At 43.0% G+C, this 20,078-nt stretch overlaps 1 protein-coding gene across 1 annotated transcript in view; it reads left to right on the forward strand.

Annotated features, from left to right (window-relative positions):
• Positions 1–11,695: 11,695 nt before the first annotated feature.
• The window catches only part of CPD (carboxypeptidase D), a 94,098-nt gene continuing 85,715 nt past the window's right edge, over positions 11,696–20,078 (forward strand). Inside the window, exons 1-2 of the mRNA XM_023183816.2 lie at positions 11,696–12,520; positions 18,021–18,268. Of these exons, the coding sequence (XP_023039584.2) occupies positions 11,775–12,520; positions 18,021–18,268 (994 nt within the window). The 5' untranslated portion in view covers positions 11,696–11,774. The remainder of the gene's footprint in view (positions 12,521–18,020; positions 18,269–20,078) is intronic.

The following is a 20,078-nucleotide window of genomic DNA, read 5'->3' on the forward strand; positions in this document are numbered from 1 at the left end:
AGTTCCTGAGCTCATTATAGAGTACACCATCACTCTACTAAAGTCACACACTTCTCAAGAGCTGCTTCCACACTCATATAAGCTCATTATTACCCTCTTCCCTCTCAGGGGATGCCAATTTTTTTTTAATTCAGGCAAAATTCACATAACATAAAATTAATGATTTTAAAGTGCACAATCAGCCGGGCACGGTGTCTCATGCCTATAATCCCTGCACTTTGGGAGGCTGAGGTGGGCTGATCTCTTGAGCCCAGGAGTTTGAGACCAGCCACGGGCAACATGGCAAAAACCTGTCTCCACAAAAAATACAAAAATTAGCCAGGCATATGGTGTGTGCCTGTAGTCCCAGCTACTTGGGAGGCTGAGGTGGGAGGATTGCTTGAGCCGAGGAGGTCAAGGATGCAGTGGCATTTACTATATTCACAAGGTTGTACAACTATTGGTTCTATCTTGTTCCCTAATATTGTCACTACCCAAAAGGAAACCCTGCACCCATTAAGCAGCCATTCCCCCAGTCCCCCCGCACCAGCATATTTTGTTATTTTTAATATATTAAAAAAATAAAAATTAAAATTAAAAAAAAACAGAGACAGGGTCTCAGTAGTTGCCTGGGCTGGTCTTGAACTCCTGAGTTCAAACAATCCTTTCATCTCAGCCTTCCAAGGTGCTGGGATTATAGGTGTGAGTCACCTCCCCTGGCCCTCTTCCAGTATATTTTAAAGGCCCCCTGGGCTATTCAAAAGGGTAGCCAGGGCTGGGCGCGGTGGCTCACGCCTGTAATCCCAGTACTTTGGGAGGCCGAGGTGGGCAGATCACCTGAGGTCAGGAGTTTGAGAGCAGCCTGACCAACATGGTGAAACCCCATCTCTACTAAAAATACAAAAATTAGCTAGGGGTGTGCTCCTGTAATCCCAGCTACTCTGGAGGCTGAGACAGGAGAATCACTTGAACCTGGGAGGCGGAGGTTGCGGTGAGCCAAGATCATGCCACTGTACTCCAGCCTGCACAATGGAGCGAGACTTCATCTCAAAACAAAAAACAAAACAAGAAAAACAAAAGGGCAGCCAGGGCTGAGAACAATTAGCGTCATGCAATCTCATTTCCACTCTGCCTCTCCCTACTTAGAATGTCATTGTTTATCCAGGTGGCCAAGCAGCTAAATCAAAGATTCTCTTTAGAAATGTGGGGGCAAGTTCTATTTTTTTTTGCCCCAGTCACACAGGTACCATTGGCTTTGGCAACCCGACTCCTCCTCTTTCAGTGTTTTTCTCTCTTATCTGCAATTCATTCTCACTGGACTTTGCTCTCCAAGAAGCCTGTTAAACAAATCCTCTCTAAGGTAAGAATTCCCACTCTTTCTCCCCATTCCTTAAGGGTCAGCTGATCTCAAGATTCCTTGATGTTTGCCTTTTAATTGAGGGAAAAGCCTTTTAGATTCAGAGAACCCCTCTCTAACGGTGCATTTTAGGCACTAAACAAATGGGGAGGGAAGGAAATGTTTTAGGAATGAAGGAAACTTTTCCAGTTACTCTTCACCTAAGAATGACACATATACTGAACAAAGGATGGAGTTTGCAGTTGGAAGATAGTGTGGTCCTGGGCACCAGTAACCTAATGTCTCAGAGCCTGTATCCTTACCTGTAAAATTATGATAATATTGACCTGAAAGAGTTATATTTCCATAAGTTGCAGCCATAGAAACTGAGTCTGCTTGAAAATAAATTTATTAAAAGGATATTGGTTGGTTCACAGAATTAAGACAGTTGGGAAATCAGGGGTTACAAACAGAAAGGAAGAATGCCACAAAGCAAGCAGCAGAACTTAGGAGACCACTCTACTGTCACCAAGTACCAGCTGCTGCAGCTCGTCCTGCCAGCACCACTGGCGCTGGGGGCTGGGTGTTCTGTGTGCTCTGTCGCCCCAGAAGCTATATATTGCTGCCATCTCCCCCACCACAGTTAGAAAGAATTATCCACAGCCTCTGTTTCTTTGTGTCACTAGCTCCCAATTCAAAGTCTGTCACAGATTTGTTTGCTTGGTTAAAGCTAGACTATGTATCTTATGTCCTATGAGAGCAAGCACCTGTTATTTTCAGCCTGCAGATTGGGAGAAGGGCCTGCCTTCCACCACAACTCCTAAGGTGGAGGGTTCCCCAGATGAAGGGAGGGAGTTCAGACACTGGACATCCAAAAATAACGACAAGTTTCCTTTTCCAATTGTGGGGGTTAGTGAGACAAACTGTATGAAAAGCATAAACTCTGAAGTGCCATGTTGGTATTGGTTAGCAACACTTGGTTCACACTGTCACGTATTGCACTGCATTTCCTCTTTTTCCTCTCTCTCTTCTTCCTTCTGTCTCATACGTAGTTATGTGCTCCCCAGCCCAGGACAGGGCACGCTCATAAATGCTGAATGAATACAACATTCTGTTGCCTTTCCTTGTTTGATGAAGCAGGTTAGTATTTATTGGTATGTCCCCCTTGCCAGTGGCCCTGATTTCCATCTGGGAATCCATGTAGTTCATGGGAATCTGATTCCATTCCCAGCACCAGCAATAGAGCTCATATCCTAAACTAAGTCAATCAGCATATTCCATCTCCCTGGCCGTAGCAATTGGTTCAGGAGTAGGCAGGTGACCTAAGCAGTTCCAATCTGAGTTACGCTTGGCAATTTTGAAGGAGAAGAACATCCTCTGTTTTCTTGCTGAACTATGAATGAGAATGCGTGTAGCATTGGGAGCTTCTGGCAGCCCTCTCGGAATCACCAGGGGAGTCAGACTTAGAATGAAGTGAACATTGTAGAAGGCAAGGCCACGGGACAAAAAGAAACCAGGTGTTTTGTGCCCATTTAGCCAAAATGGGCACAGGATAAAGCTATGCCCAAATCCAGACTTTTCCTTTGGACTTCTCAGTTACATGAGCCAATAAATTCCATTTATTATTTAAGCTAGAATGAGTCAGGTTTTCTGACTCATACAACTGAAAGTATCTGATACCTGCTTTGCTCCTTCCCAGCCTCATGATAATAGAATTACTGTTTATTCAGTGCTGGCTAATAAAGAGTCTTTTGGAAGTACAGATCAAAATTACTATCAAGCGCTCATGATTGGGAAACAGCATAATCGATGCCCTAGAAACAGGCCTAACTAAAATTTAAAATAGAATAGTCCTACCTAACCTCGGCCAAATTTTAAAAGAGATTTCAGTAAACACCTTTTATTATTCTTTGGCTTAGAAAGATGAAACACTAAGGAAGTAAGAGAAAACTCTGTTAAACAAACAAAATTAAACAAAACAAGAACACTACACCAGGCCAAGCATAGTGGCTCATGCCTGTAATCCCAGCACTTTGGGAGGTCGAGATAGGAGGACTGTGTGAGCCCAGGAGTTTGAGACCAGTTGGGGCAACAAAGTGAGACCCAGTCTCTACAAAAAATGAAAAAAATTAGCCAGGCATGGTGGCGCACACCTGTGGTCCCAGCTACAAGGGAGGCTGAGGCAGGAGGATTGCTTGAGCTCAGGAGGTTGAAGTTACAGTGAGTCATGTTCATGCCACTGCACTCCCAGCCTAGGTGATAAGAGTGAGACTCTGATGAAAAAAAAGAGTCCACCCCCCACCCTAAATAACAACCCCCCACACCTAAACCAAAACAAACAAGAAAACATAATGCGAAGAAAGCAAAATGTGTTCTATCTAACCTATAGAGGGAAGTACTATGGACTGGCTGTCCTAAGGCAGGTTCCTAAAAGCATAGTCTAAGACAGGGATGCTTACACAAGTGATTTATTGAAGGAGTGCCCTTGGGAGAAACCTGAAAGGGATTAAGGGAAGCAGATCAGAAGAAGATGCTAAGCAAGAATGAAAAAAAGAACTCTTACCTCAGCCTGATTCTGCAGAAAGCTCTGTCTGGAGCATAAAATGCTCCAAAGTTTGTCTCATCCAGAGGCAAGGGGGCCTATATACCAGTAGGATGACCCTGGAAAGAGGTGGGGTAGAGGCAGTGTGTGTAATTTCTTAGGCATTTCTGGGCAAAGCAGCTCCTGTCAGCCAAGGGAAATCTTCCCAAGAAGATGCGGATGTAAGAAAGGATCAGCTAGGAGATGGGTGCATGAGCATGGTAGAGAGAATCCAGGCAGAAAACCAACAGCACTTGTAAGAACTGATATGGCCAAAGGTTCTCTTGAAAATTCCCTTAATTTGCCCATTTTGAGACTTTATTTTAAAAATTCCGGTTCAGAAAATCATTCTTTTATTATTATTTTGCTGCTTATAACACATTAGCAAATTTATGAAAATACTAATTGGATGCCATTTCGTGTTTCCATCATTCTTGTCTTCTAGGGACAGCTTCTTGTCAGTTCCTCTAATTCTTCTGTAAGTTAATGTGTCTCTGGCTGGTAGCTCACGCCTGTAATCCCAGCACTTCGGGAGGCCAAGGCAGGCGAATCACTCAAGGCCAGGAGCTCGAGATCAGCCTGGCCAGCATTATGAAACCACGTCTCTACCAAAAAAATACAAAAATTAGCTGGGTGTGGTGGTGTGTGCCTGTAGTCCCAGCTACTTGTGAGGCTGAGGTGGGAGAATTGCTTGAACCCAGGAGGTGGAGGTTGCCGTGAGCCAAAACTGTGCCACTGCACTCCAGCCTGGGTGACAGAGCAAAACTCCATCTCAAAACAACAATAACAACAACAACAACAACAACAACAACAAAAACAGTTAATGTGTCTCTATGGCCCTCAATTAATTCTTCAATTTCTTCTTCCGCAGGTACTAACCACGTTATTGGTCACCTGCATATTGCAGTTTATTTTTGTTAATGGTTAGTAAACCTTTAAAATTAGTTACATATTCTTCCTGCAGTTTTAAACCAACATGTACATCTGGTTTTTGTTGTTGTTGTTGTTTTGTTTGTTTGTTTGTTTTTTGAGACAGAGTTTTGCTCTTGTCGCCCAGGCTGGAGTGCAGTGGCGCGATCTTGGCTCGCTGCAACCTCCGCCTCCCAGGTTCAAACGATTCTCCTGCCTCAGTCTCCCGAGTAACTGGGATTACAAATGCCAGCCACCATGCCCAGCTAATTTTTTTGTATTTTTGGTAGAGACAGGGTTTCATCATGTTGGCCAGGCTGGTCTTGAACACCTAACTTCAGGTGATCCACCTGCCTTGACCTCACAAAGTGCTGGCATTATAGGCGCGAGCCACTGTGCCAGGCCCTACATCTGTTTTAAGTTTGGTTATTACTTTCATTCTCTCACTTTTTCTCATTGTTAGTTAGATGTGCGCACAATGTACATATACCCTAGAGTGAGTTAAGTGCACTGAACTCCAGCATGAGATGGCAGGAACTCTGGACAGGTTTTGCACACAGCTTAAGTTCCCAGCTGTTCCATGTCCTGCTATCTGACTTGCTTGAGCTGGTGGAGCTTAAAACTAGAACCTTTCCAGGCTGTCTTGATACTCTTCAGAGTTGTGAGCATTGAGTGAGATAGCATACCTGAAGGCACATAGAAATATAAGGTGACAGTATTATGCACACTGTGATTGATATGATATTTATATTTCAAATTCCAAATTTGCTTTCAGATGGTTGCCTTTTGGGTTCTGAGATGACTTCATCTCTTACCAATATTTATTTGGCTGTAAGTTGCTAGGATTTGACTTTCTCTTGCAGAGGTGATCCAGAGCGAGTGGTCACTTGTCAAGGTGAGTCAACTCTAGGTGGACCCAGGCATGGAGCAAATTGAAGTGGAGGTTTTCAGCGGTGCCATCTCTCTTCTTCCTTCTCTATGTTCATCTTCTCAGCAGCCTCCCATGCCCTCTGGGTGGCCGCTGGATTTTCAGAGCCCAATTCACTGAACTGTAACTACATTTTCCATGGACTCAGACAGACAGCCTCCTCAACAAATAAATGAACTAAACAAAGCCAAAAACCTCTGTTCTATGGCTCATTAGCTTTCAGGTCCAGATGACATGTTAGAAAACTGCTGGTCTCTATTAAGTGTCAATGGCTGGAAACTGTTCTTAACCTCTATTGCTCTCTCCCACTCTTTGAGATGATTATTTCACATCTTCCTCTCTTTTCTCAAACCTCCAACACCTACTCCAACATCCTTACTCTCAGCTAGTGGCCTTGCTTTCCATTTCATTAAGAAAATAAAAGCAATCAGCAGAGAACCTTCTCCCAATACCTCACCTACCCACTTAATTGTACCTATGCCCATATATTCTGCTTTCCCATTTGTGACTACTGAAGTATATGTATTTCTACCTAGGACCCATCCCTCCACTGGTATATTAGATATACTATCCTTTCCCAATTACTCATACCCAAAGGCATGGCTCCAGCAATTCTCCCTTCTCTCTAATGGGTCATCACATTTTCCGTCTTTACTAGATCATTCCTATTAGTATACAAGCAACCTGTAATTTATCCCATGTTTAAAAACAAAGACCTGGAGCGGTGGCTTGCACCTGTATTCCCAGCACTTTGGGAGGCTGAGGCAGGCAGATTGCTTAATTCTAGGAGTTTGAGACCAGCCTGGGTAACATGGCGAAACCCTGTTGTCAGATCCTGGGGTCTGGGTCCAGCCCATGCTGAATCCAAGGGCAGGGGGTGGATGGGCAGAAAGAACACTTGGGGGGCTATAGGCAGGTGAAAGATGATTTTATTCAGCAGCAGCTCTCATCAACAGCTTTCTCATACTGTCCACCTTTATCTCAGCTGTCTGCTCTGGCTCTGCAGCTCCTGCCACCCTCACAATGCAGTTGCACAGCTGACTCTCCCTTGCCTTTAGGGTCGGCAGCTTAACTCTTTCTCTCTCTGGGCTCTGGCGCGAGCCATGCTGTGGCTCCCCTCTGTCTGTCTGCAGGATGGACAGCTCTGGTTCTCTCTGTCTTTCTTTCGCTGTGTGCCAGCGTGCCCACTATGTTAAGCCATGTTGCGCCAAGCCAAGCCCCAAGAGCCATGTCTGTTGTGCACAGTGTCAACAGAGCAGTTATACCTTTTACAGACAATACTGGCTCAGGGCCATGTATGAATTTACACAAACAGGTTACATAGCAAGTGGAGGGGTGCCCTTGTGTGCCAAACTCACTGAGTCATGCAAGCCTGGATATCCACCTCAGCCTATTTCTTGACCAAAGCTCATCCATGGACCTTATACCTGTCTCTACAAAAAATACAAAAATTAGCCAGATGTGGTAGCATGTCCCTGTAGTCCCAACTACTGGGGAGGCTAAGGCAAGAGGATCGCTTGAGCCTGAGAGGTCGAGGCTGCAGTGAGCGGTGATCGTGCCACTGCACTCCAGCCTTAGCAACAGGGTGAGACCTTGTCTTAAACACAAACAAACACAACAACAACAAAGCCATTCCCATTACCTAGACATATCTGCCGCTGGATTTCATATAGGCATCTCAAACCTAAAAGTTCCCAAACTCAATACCTAATCTCTTTTCCCACATACTCCAAGCCCCTCCATTTAGCATCTTTTCTCCTGTCTTCTTTGTCTTGGATAATGGCAAGGCCACCTACCTGGTCACCCTCACTAGCTCATGAAGTCATCTTTTACTTCGTCTTCTCTTTTACCCATGCAGTTGCTAAATCTTGTCAATCCAACAAACTCAACATCTCTAATTTATCTTCTTTTTAATCCTCACTGAACTTGCCAGAATTGGCTCTTGCCTGGATGGCAGCTGTCCCTTAGCTTTGCCCACATGGTTCCCAGAATTGGTTCTTGCTAAAACACAGGTGGGATCCACACCATTCCTCCTCACAAACAGCTCTGTAAGTTTTCCATTTGCTTTGGAATGAAGCAAAACCCCGTTAGCATGGCATTCAAAGCCTTCATCTACATCTAGTCTTTGCAGGCATGGCTTCTGCTGCTCCTCCTAATACATCTTGTATTCCAGTCACCAGTCATGAAATCCCTCTCTGTGCATCTATCCTTGCTGGTCTCTCTGCCTGGAGTGCTCTTTTCTCCATTTTTACCATTTGAGACTTTCTATTATTAAAAACAATAAAAACAACGGTGATTTCTGAACACTTGTTATATGCCAACTATTATATTGAATGTTATGTACGTATTATCTCTTTTAATTTTCAGAGAAATGAAATAACTTGCCCTGGCTAAAACGACGGAAAAAGGACTGATCCAGGATTTGAACTTGGTTCTGATGTTGAAGAGCATGATCAAGCAGTATTGGTGAAATTTTCTCTGACTCTTCATTATTTTTATTTTACTTCCTTTTACTTACTTATTTTTGTATTTTTAATAGAGACGGGGTTTCACCATGTTGACCAGGCTGGTCTTGAACTCCTGACCTCAGGTGATCTACCTGCCTCGGCCTCCCAAACTGCTGGGATTACAGGCTTGATCCACCGAGGGATGTAACTCTTCATTATAATGGCTTTTGTGTGTGTGTTCCAAAAACAGGTTTTTGTTTTTCGTTTTTAAAGCTCACTATATAGAAACAGTTTTATTACAGAAGTTAAGCACACAGACTCCGAAATCACACTCCCCAGGTTTGAGTCTTGGATCAGTGACTTGCCAGCTGTGTGACCTCATGTCTCCTCTCTTTATCTTTGAAATGGGAACGATAATAGCACCAGCCTCATAGGACTGTTGTGAAGATGAAATGAGTCAACCAATATAAAGGGTTTTGCACAGTGCCTGTTATGTAGCTCTTGTCCCGCAGACACATCTAGTCCTTTTTTGTGTCTATATTCTGTCCCTTCCTAGATTCTGTCCTCTGTGGGGGGAGACATCTCCTTCATTCATTTTCCAATCCTCCTGTACCTGGCACAACAGACCTTTTGCAAGATTGGGTGCTCCAAACATTTGTCAAATTGAATTTGTAAGTCTGCAGGTGTTTGTGCCGGACAATGAGACATTTACAAGTTCCTGGTCTATGCTATGCTTTAATTACCTACAAATCTTGTAAAGAAAATGGTTCTTGAATCAGGCTGGTCATCTAAAAGCTTCTGCCCTGTTTTAAAAAATTCAGGTCAACTGTTTGTCATTTCTTGACGCTAGAAATATTTCAAATCTCTTCTAGCTAAATGTTTGAGGTGATGGCTATCCAGAATGCCCTGGTTTGATCATCATATATTGTATGCATGTATCAAAATATCACATGTATCCCATAAATATGTACAATTATCATGTGTCAAATACAAAAATTAAAAAACAAAATCCAAGTCATTGCCACTCTGCTTCTGTGAACAGGAAACCTTTTTACCTTCAAGCCTTTCCCAAGTCCCTTCCACTTATAAGGCCATACCTTTTCCTTGGGGAAAGAGGAAAGAAACACTTGTCACAAGGATCAAGACTTCTCAGACACAGTTGGAGGTATTCAGCTGTGGGTAAACACAAAGCCTGCCCTCTGCCCTCCTTTGCCCTTCCAGTGAGCAGTGACTGAGGTCCAGAGCTTTGGGTTTCACTTCTAACCATAAGCAACTGTGTACCTGCTAAGGAAGAAGGCTGCAGAGCCTCGAAGGCATCACGGAAGGCCTGGCGATTTCTGGGAGGGCACCGGCTCAAGTTACATTCCCATATTATCTCATTACCCTCATGCTTGTTTATTTACATTTCAGCCTGTCTCACTAGGCGAGACTGCAGGAGTGAAGGGGCTGGAAGAGGTTTCAAAGGAGAGTGAACATGGTAGAAAAGGAAATATTTGATTAGAGATTAACATGTCCTCTGGGGCTTCTTTGACTTGGATTACTGTAAAAGTGCATAGTGTAGTAGTTGAGCACTCCCGGGGGCGGTGGGAGGTCTCTCTGTACAGAGTTGTGGCTTTGTTTCTGATGAGTTGCAGCTGCTGTGCATAATGTAGACTAGATCAAATGGGGCATGGAGGAGAAGAGCTGTTCACAGGACCAGAGTGATGGTGCTCGCTCTCATGGCAGAATACTAAATTAATCATCTTTACCTAAACCTGTGCTTTCTCCAGGGCTGTACCTCAGTGAATACCTGCAAGTTGCTTAGGCTGTAACTTGAAGTCAGCCTACAATCCTGTCTGTCTCCAGATCCTGTCCACTTTCCTTTCCGCAGGTCTTTCAGATCCATTTCCTTGTTTCCACTTCCACGGGCACTGCCCTCATTCAGAGTCTCATCATGTCTTCGTGGATTGCAGCTTCCTTCCAGGTCTCTCAGCCTCAAGTCTTAGGCCTCCCATTCAGTTTTCCGTGTTACTGTCAGAGGGATTTTTCTAAACTAACTTAAAACCCGTCCATGGTTCTCCATGGCCTTCCCGATCAAATGTGCTCCCTGAAGACTGGCATGTGAGCCCCTTCACACCAGTAATCCTGACTCTGCAAGCAATTCCCAGAACAAAAGGCACTTGTTCTCAGATCCTGCAGCTTTCTTTGCTTGCTTCTCCTCCTGCCTGGGACTCTTCCCATCCTCCATGGTTTCTCTCCTCCTTTCCTCCTCCTCAAGTTCAGATATTCCCTCACCCATACCCCTCTGTTGTAGCATTTATCACAAACTACACTGAGTCTCTTGACTGGGCAGAAGAATGAATTGTTTCTCAGCATCTAGCTTTGACATAAAAGTTGCTCAATAAATACTTGACGAATGAATGAACTCTATTAAAGTAGGGTTCAGTCATAGTTCAGGGAAGGGGCCCTGAAATAGCTGGCTCTGAAAGAAGGAAATACCAGTTATTGCGATTATGTTGTTAGATGGGTAGAAATTCGCATTCGATTAAGGGATAAAGTTTTGCGTTTTTAAGCTAAAGAAACTAAAGCCTGCAAAGGCTGATTTAAAAGACCTCTTCTCTAGACTTGATGAAATGCTGTAATTGCCATCTTTGGCTGAACACTGAGGAGTTCAGGAGTGCCAAGCAAGTGTTTCCAGAAATGTCAAACCTGCTGTTTTAAAATATGTCATTCCAGGGCACAGTTAAATATACAACTTGCTCCGAAGAGGTGTGAGAAGTGGGCCGGCAAGCTGTGAAATGAAATCTGCCTAATGAGGGCCGAGGCCAGCACACACAGGGACCTATTTGCAATAAAACAACGTGACGTGACGCCTAAGAAATAGACAACACTAACACAAAGGGAGCCTACTACGTAGCACATTTCCGCTAGACATAAATGGGACACCTTTCCAGGCAGCAACTCTAAAAATGAATGCACCGCCTAGTGAGGTGCGAGCCTTCCTCCTCACGAGGCGTCCCGTGCAACCGCACGCGGACAGCGGGGCTCCAGCGGAGGCGGGACGGATGCGGAGAGAAGGCGTCTAGGAGACTGGGCCAAGGCTTTGACTGTCCGAACGAAGATTCTTTCGAACCTATTGATTTTTTTCGAGTCTTATGATTCTTTCGAACCTTTTGATTCTTTCCATTCTCGGTTCTAAGCGTTAAAGCGCAGCTGAGAAAGGCAGCAACAAAGATGGGAAGGGAAATAGCAGGAGTTCTCAGAGAAAAATGTGTGATAATTTAGGGGAGAAGCCATAAAGAAGACACTGAGCGAGAAGCGGAGCACACGCAGAAGACGAAACAAGGAGGCGCGGAAGAGAAGAAGAACCTTGGCGAAGGAAGAGAGTGACCAAACTCGTCCGGGACGGGAGGAAGGCAGGCCCGCCCAGAGAGAATCGGCTGCTTTAAGGGAAGCCCCGCCCCCTGGTGGTGACGCTCCAGCAGACCCGTCCGCGATTGGGTGCGGCCGGAAGGCGGGATGGGGTTGCTAGGCGCGGAGGGGATCCGGCGGGCCCCGGCCGCCTGGAGCGCGGAGCCGCGGGAGCGGAGCCGGGGTTAGCGGCGCTGCTGGAAGATGGCGAGCGGCGGGGACGAGCGGCCGCCCTGGCGGCTGGGGCGGCTCCCGTTGCTCCTGTGCCTGCTGCTGCTGAGGAGCTCGGCCCGGGCGGCTCACATCAAGAAGGCGGAGGCGACGACTACAACGACGAGCGCGGGCGCCGAGGCGGCCGAGGGCCAGTTCGACCGCTACTACCACGAAGAGGAGTTGGGCTCCGCGCTGAGGGAGGCGGCGGCCGCGGGGCCCCCCGGCCTGGCCCGCCTCTTTAGCATCGGTCGCTCGGTGGAGGGCCGGCCGCTGTGGGTGCTGCGCCTCACGGCCGGCCTGGGGTCGCTAATCCCTGAGGGCGACGCGGGGCCCGACGCTGCCGGGCCGGACGCTGCGGGGCCGCTGGTGCCCGGCCGGCCCCAGGTGAAGCTGGTGGGCAACATGCACGGCGACGAGACTGTGTCGCGCCAGGTGCTGATCTACCTGGCCCGCGAGCTGGCGGCCGGCTACCGCCGCGGGGACCCGCGCCTCGTCCGCCTGCTCAACACCACCGACGTGTACCTGCTGCCCAGCCTCAACCCCGATGGCTTCGAGCGCGCCCGCGAGGGCGACTGTGGCCTCGGTGACGGCGGCCCGCCAGGGGCCAGCGGCCGCGACAACAGTCGCGGCCGCGACCTCAACCGCAGCTTTCCTGACCAGTTTAGCACCGGCGAGCCCCCCGCCCTGGACGAGGTGCCCGAGGTGCGCGCCCTCATCGAGTGGATCCGCAGGAACAAGTGAGTGTTGCCTGCCCCCTTCCCGTCCGTGTGAGCCTCCAAGGGCTGAGGCTGGTTCCAGCACCCAGTAGGCGCTCAGACAATGCTGGCATAAGGGCTGGCGGTGGTGAAGGTGAAGGGAGACACCCTGTAACGGAGACAGGGCCCAGGCCGCGTAGCCTCCCGTCCTGCTAATCGTCAAAGAATTGCCTCCTAGAGGCTGTCATTTGTTCAAGGGATGGCTGGAGGGGACACTCCTTTCTGGCATTCTGGTCCCTCTTCTTACAGGGGCATAGAATATGAGCGAGAAGAGATCTTAAGGATAACCTAGGTCAGCTCACACATTTGATAGATAAGCTGTCAATGTTGTTATCTTCTATCAAAAGTGCCTAATGTTATCGGCGCTATGCTAATTTTTTCTGTGACTGCAGTATCTCACTTTATTTTGGCCACAACCTGATGTCATAGACACCATCACTTTTGCATACGGGGAAATTGAGGGTCAGATTGGTTAACTGATTTACAGAGGAGTGTGGTTGGGACTTAGAATTAGGCAATCTGATTCCCGATAGTCCTTTTAGTCACGGAGGGAGACTGGAGCCCAAAAATGGCAGAGGATATTCCCAGGATCTTCCCCTTGCCTGTTTGAGAGAAACTGGTTTTTCTCCAATTTTTACCTCTGACTCAGCTTAAGAAGATACGGACTTAGCTGGAGAACTTGCACAGATCTGTGAGCCGCTTCATTTTAGACTCTAAAGGGTTTGTGATGCCATTTGTGCACCTTATTAGCCTGTGCAGAATGACTAATTGTCACGCTTTTAATACACACTTTAAGCGTTATTAATCATTGCGCGAGGTTTAAACAATTACAAAGTAGAAGAATGAGGACCTCAAGAAATTAGTATAAAACAAGAGAATGTTATAAATATTTATGAGGTATGTTGATGTACCCAGTTAAACTTTACAGGAATTGTTCCCACTGGCAAGATGTGTGTGGGCTGCAATAACACGGACCATCTCTGTGGAAGAGGTAGAGCTTGAGCTATCTCCAGAGATGGGCAGGATTTTCAGCAAAAAGGAGAGGAATGAAAGAAGAGGGAACTCACTCCAGATGGCATAGTGTCTGAAGTGAGCAGGCATATCTTCCCCTTTTTAAGCATCAGCTTTTCCCCATTTTTCTCTCTTCATAAGGCTTTTGCAGCAATAGCTAATCATTCCATCTTGATTAAAATAAGATTTCTGAGGGACTGCTAAGATAAAGAAGTTTACCTGCGGGACTTGGAATCATTTCTTCTACAAGACTTCAGTCATATATAGAAGATCTAGAAAATTCGTGGGTATTAGGGCAGTTCCTGAGTCTTTTCATCTTCTATCTTTTACTTTACTCCTCTTGATAAGCTCTCTTATAGATATATAATTTCACATAGACTTTCTGGGAGAATTTTTTTTTTTCTTTTAAGTACTATCGTGTCATGACCTCTGAACATCTGCATAAGAAATATGACTTTGACATACACTTATTGACAGAGCTGTGATGGCCAGGGCTTTTTGGAGATGATACATCAAATGCACTGTTTGCATTGCTTAAATGTTTAAAATGCTCTGTTCTTGCACCTTTAAAATGCTGTGATCCTTGCAGGGATGTAAATTCTGTGCCTGGATTTTTCTTTTCAGTGTTAGTTGTGCTGTGACCAAATATGAAAATAAGCTTTCTCTTAGTGCGAGTCGCCTTGAGGCTATACAGAGTCATTTTGGTCTGTGGCTGTGGACTATCCTAATCATATCTGTTCTTCAAACATGTAACTCTAATTAATCAAAAGGGAAAGTAGGTGATCATACATGGTGAAGAGTATATCCATCCTAACTCAGTCTTCAAAAATTCACTCAAAATGAGTACTCTGTGCTATTAACCAATAACAAAGGACACTGATATGTGAATAAAATTAAAAACACAAGCACACAGAGAATTTGATATTGATACTTAACTATAGCGTCAGCTTTATGGATAGGATGTTTTTAAAAACTCAAACATTAGTCTGTATGAGAAAACTATCCTTTTCAGTGTATTTTGTGAGGTAAACCATTTGAGTAATTTCTTGATACCCTATTCACCCAGCTATATTCGAATTAGGTTTTTGTTATTATTTTGAAAATGTAAAATTTTAAGGCTTAATTTCCTCCAGCTTAGGAAAATGGAGTTTATTTTGTTTCACTTTATATTTCATCCAATGGATGTTGAGACAAATACTTAAGAAAATATACAAAAAATTAACTATATCATTCAAATGAAGATTTTATAGTTGACCCCTATATTTTTTTCACACTATAGTTCTTTAAGTGAATATACCTGCTTAGATTTTCATAGGAGATTAGCATATAAATGATATTTGGATGTGTTTGTGAAAAGCATTATCACAGTGTTGAGAGTGGCTGCAGATTATTTTTTCCGGGGGGCTTATGTACACATATCTATGATTTTCTGAATCTTTGAAATTTAGTTTGTCAGATATTAAGTTATTTTAATTTTTTTCAAGTTATCTACGGGGTTACCTGAATAGCGTAATAGAGTTAATTTAGAGATTAACTGTTTAATATTTATAAACTCATTTGTAAATCTATATTTACCAGCTACTTTAAATCTTTTTTTTTTTTGAGACGGAGTCTCGCTCCGTTGCCCGGGCTGGAGTGCAGTGGCCGGATCTCAGCTCACTGCAAGCTCCGCCTCCCCGGGTTCACGCCATTCTCCTGCCTCAGCCTCCCGAGTAGCTGGGACTACAGGCGCCCGCCACCTTGCCCGGCTAGTTTTTTGTATTTTTTAGTAGAGACGGGGTTTCACAATGTTAGCCAGGATGGTCTCGATCTCCTGACCTCGTGATCCGCCCGCCCGTCTCGGCCTCCCAAAGTTCTGGGATTACAGGCTTGAGCCACCGCGCCCGGCCGCTACTTTAAATCTTATGCAAGGAATGATATGTGATACTGAAGTCAAGTATGAAAAACATTTGAGAGAATTCATTTGAATGGAAACCATAAAGTACCTTTCAAATAAGATTGGAGTTGATTTGCAAAGTTGATTTGACAAAAACTCAAAGCATAATCTGACAGCCATTGTAGTAGGTGTCACTTTCTCTTGAAATCTTCATTATAAGAGTGGCATTGGTACTTTCAAAACTGTGTAATTACAGTAAGGAAAATCGAAGTGAATTTTACTACTCAAGTAGATTGCAAATATTTCATTGTTCAAAAGCATTTGGTTAGGCCATTTTTGACAATATTTCTGAGAAGTGTTGCAAGAAATGTTGAACAAAATGAAAAACAGCATTTTGTAGAGAATCTTGGATTTTAAAGTTTTAATTAAAATGTATAATTAAAGTGGCATGCTTTACTTATTTAGAATATTTAGTTATCCATTCTATTTTACTAGAATATGAATGCCCAGAGGGCATTTGTTTGTTTCGTTCACAGATGTATCTATCCCTGGAATGTCGTTTGGCAAATAGTTGACACTCAAGAAATGTTTGTTGGCGAATGGATTACCTGAGCTGCCCCAGCCTTCTTATAACTTTCCCAAAGTCAGTGGGGGAAAAATATTTAAAAATTATTTTAGAATTATAAACCAGAGAGTAAATTGTTAATACCTTAGCTATAGAGGAGAGGTGGGTAGAGTGGAATCAGAAAGTTAGAATATTTTCTTAGTTTTTGTTTCTGTATCATTCTGTTACAAGGACTGGCAGTGGAAGTGGGGAGTAGAATGATAGTTTGTAAGACAGTGTTTTCCTAAACAGGATGCTAGATATCTCCAAAGAAATGAACATTTGTTGAGCAGGGGCTATAAAGCGGTCTTTATGCCAGATTATGTTTCATGTGTGTTATCTTAATCTTCATAACAACTCTGGGAAATAGGTAGCATTAATCCCCATTTTACAAATGAGAGGAAAACTGAGGTTCAGTGAATTTAAAGGCAGTAACTTCTGATTATGTTATATTACTGGTGAGCAACAGATCTGGGAGACGGAATGTTCTTACCCATATTTGTCTGTCTGTGCCATTGCCACTACACCAAATGGCATTCTTCTCTGGTATCTGGAAGGGTGCTAATTAGAATTATATTAGTTTTTAGCTAGTTTCTTTTCATAGTCCATGCTAGTATTTAATCACTGTCCTTATTGGCAAAGATCTATCTTCTGATGAACAGATTTCATTGTTTGATCTTCTCTGGGATAATACTAGTCATCATGCTTAAAATAATCTTTCAAATTAGACATGATAGGTTTACTTTTTTTTCAAGCATATAGAGAAATGTTATATATCAACCTCCTTTAGAGTTTCTGTAGGTCAGTTAATTTCAACAACAGAAAGGCAGAAGCAAGAAAATCCAATTTAGAATGGAAATAGAGAAGTATTTAATCTCTACTGATGGTAATGGTTTAAGCTGTTATATAAGGGAAAGATGCTTAAATAGGATTTAAGCTTTTTTTTTTTTTTTTTTTTTTGCCTTTAGCGTTTAGCTTTTACCATAAAAGGAATTCTTCAGTATTTCTATATAGATAAGTTTGACCAAATTGTAGGGTTCGCTTAAAAGTAGCAGCATTAAAAAAAAAATGTTTCTTTTACAGGAGCAGCCTTGTCTCCATGTCAGTTAATTTTTTTAATGGCCCAATCAGAAACATTGGGCCTTGAAAGAGCTGCTTCTACAGTGATGCAATGGAGGACTAGTCTTTGATATGGTGTATTGTTTTTCTCTGTAAGCAGCTCACTGAATCAGGTTGTTTTCTTTGTTTTTTTCTGAATCTCCTCAACTATGGCTTCTCTCTTGAAAATGTGAATTTAGTATATTGTGAAACTGGAGTGAAACACAAAATATCCTTTTAAAAATTAGATTCCTTATCTTAAAAATTCTCTTTGGACGGTAATTGTAAAAAGCATAAAAGTTATTAACCTAACATATATACAATGAATATTTATATATACCAGCCATGTTTTCTATGAAATTTACATATTATGAAATACAAGTCGTAGGCTGAACTATATGAAATTGTCATTTTTGTAGGTCAAAAAATGGGTGAGGGCCAGGCACAGTGGCTCATGCCTCTAATCCCAGCACTTTGGGAGGACTGGCAACATGGCTACCAAACAGAAAAGGGTGAATATTGGCAAGCTCAAAGCTCATATAGTTCAACCTAATACATGAATTTGGAATTCCCTAAATGAGACATTTCCCGAAATACTAATTTATACTGTGTTATCCAGCTGTATTTTCAATGAAGGAAAACTCTTTGAAGTTACTTTAGGTTAACCTGAATTGTTAAAGCTGTTTGAAATCTTAAATTGATAGTACTTTCTTTCCATTTTCTTTTGTTGTTGTTGTTAGTCTCCTTATAACAGATAACAACTGATAGAGTTGTTTTCTAGGTCTCCAAGAGAGATATTGGAGTTTATTTCTAAAAGATTTTGTGGAATTTTTTAATGCATTGTGTTTTGTGTCCTTTTTTAAGTGATACGTGATTTGGTTGTATTTTCAAAGGTTTGTGCTTTCTGGAAATCTGCATGGTGGCTCAGTGGTAGCAAGCTATCCTTTTGATGATTCTCCAGAACATAAGGCCACTGGAATCTATAGCAAAACCTCAGATGATGAAGTCTTTAAATACTTGGCAAAAGCTTATGCTTCAAACCACCCCATAATGAAAACTGGTGAGCCTCACTGTCCAGGAGATGAAGATGAGACTTTCAAAGATGGAATCACAAATGGCGCACACTGGTATGATGTGGAAGGTATGCAAAGCATTGAGTTTGCTACATTTTCCCCCTTGTTTGTTGAGATTTCTTATGTGTATTCTGAGCAGAAAAGAAGAAAATTTGTAGAAATTTAACTTTAAAAAATATTATTTCTTTTTGTTTTGAAAATGTCAAACCTACAACAAAATTGAAGGACTACCTGAAGACCTATCTGTCCTTCATTTAAATTCACCACTGTTATCTTATCCCAGATGCCTTGCCTCTCCCTCTCCCACATTTTCACTCTCTCTACATGCACATGCATGAGCATGCACACACACATACACACATACAATCACACAATCTTTTGCCAAACCATCCAAAAGTAGGTTACAGATTTCACAACACTTTTCCTGTAAGTTCCTCAGTATGTATTTCCCAAGTACAGGGACATTTTCCGTTTAACTATAGACTATTACCATAACTGAGAAATCAACGATAATTTAATATTATCATACCACATGCTGTCCATAACTCAGATTTCCCCCATTATGTCCAAGGTAGCCTTGGTAGCCCTTTTTTCACCAGATCTAGGATCCAATCAAAGTTCAAACATTGCATTTGGCTCTTGTAAAGAGACCATGCTAATAGTCCTATGGAAAAATTCCATAATCTAGATTGTCACTTTCTTCGTGATAAGATTAGGTCAGATTTCCCAGCAAGACACTTATATAGATCATGTTGCACATCATATCAGGAGACCCATAACATCAAGCTGTAAGAAGCCGAGTTGGACAGCTTGGTTAACATGGTGATCACCACCAACCAGGTCTCTCCAATTAAATTTTAAAAATACATATTTTTAAAGAGATAGGGTCTCACTTTGTTACCCAGGCTGCAGGGCAGTAGTACAGTCATAGCTCACTGTAATCTCAAGCTCCTGGGCTCAAGCGATACTCCTGCCTCAATCTCCTGAGTAGCTGGAACTATAGATGTGTGCCACCATGCCAGCTAATTTTTACATTTTTTGTAGAGATGGGGTATCGCTGTGTTGCTGAGGCTGATCTCAAACTCCTGACCTCAAGCGATCCTTCTACCTCAACCTCCCAATGTGCTGGGATTATAGATGTGAGTGACTTCACCCAGCCCAGATCTCTCCATTTTACATAAAGGCACATTTTCCTCTTGTATTTTAATCTGTGAGGTGATCATGGAATGCTGATTTTTTATTTTTATTGTGGTAAAACATATATATAACATGAAATTTGCCAGCTTAATTTTTAAGCGCAGAGCTCAGTGGCACTAATATTCACAATATTGTGCAACCATCACCACTATTTCTAAAACTTGTTCATTATCCCAAACAGAAACTCTGTAAGCATTAGATAATAATTCCCACTTCCATCTCTATCCCTTACCCGTAGCCATTGGTAACCTCTAATCTACTTTCTATCTCTGTGAATTTGCCCATTTTAGATATTTTATATAACTGGAGTTATACAGTCTTCTTCTTTTTGCATCTGGCTTATTTTTCTTAACATAATGTTCTTAAGGGTGATCCATTTTGTAGCAGGTATCAGAACTTTATTCATTTTTATGGCTTAATAATATTCCTTGAATGTATATGTTAGTAATACATTTTGTTTATCCATCTATTGATGAGCACTGAATTGTTTCCATCTTGGCTACTGGGAATAATGCATAATGAATGTTGGCATTCAGGTATCTGTTTGAGTCCTTATTTTCAATTCTTCTGGATATATACCGAGGAGTAGAATTACTGGGTCAAATGGTAATTCTATGTTTAGGTTTGACAGACTATTTTCCATAGTAGATATACCATTTACATTCCCACCAGCAATATATA

This window comes from Piliocolobus tephrosceles, chromosome 16 (assembly GCF_002776525.5).
Source record: "Piliocolobus tephrosceles isolate RC106 chromosome 16, ASM277652v3, whole genome shotgun sequence".
Classification (NCBI taxonomy): domain Eukaryota; kingdom Metazoa; phylum Chordata; class Mammalia; order Primates; family Cercopithecidae; genus Piliocolobus; species Piliocolobus tephrosceles.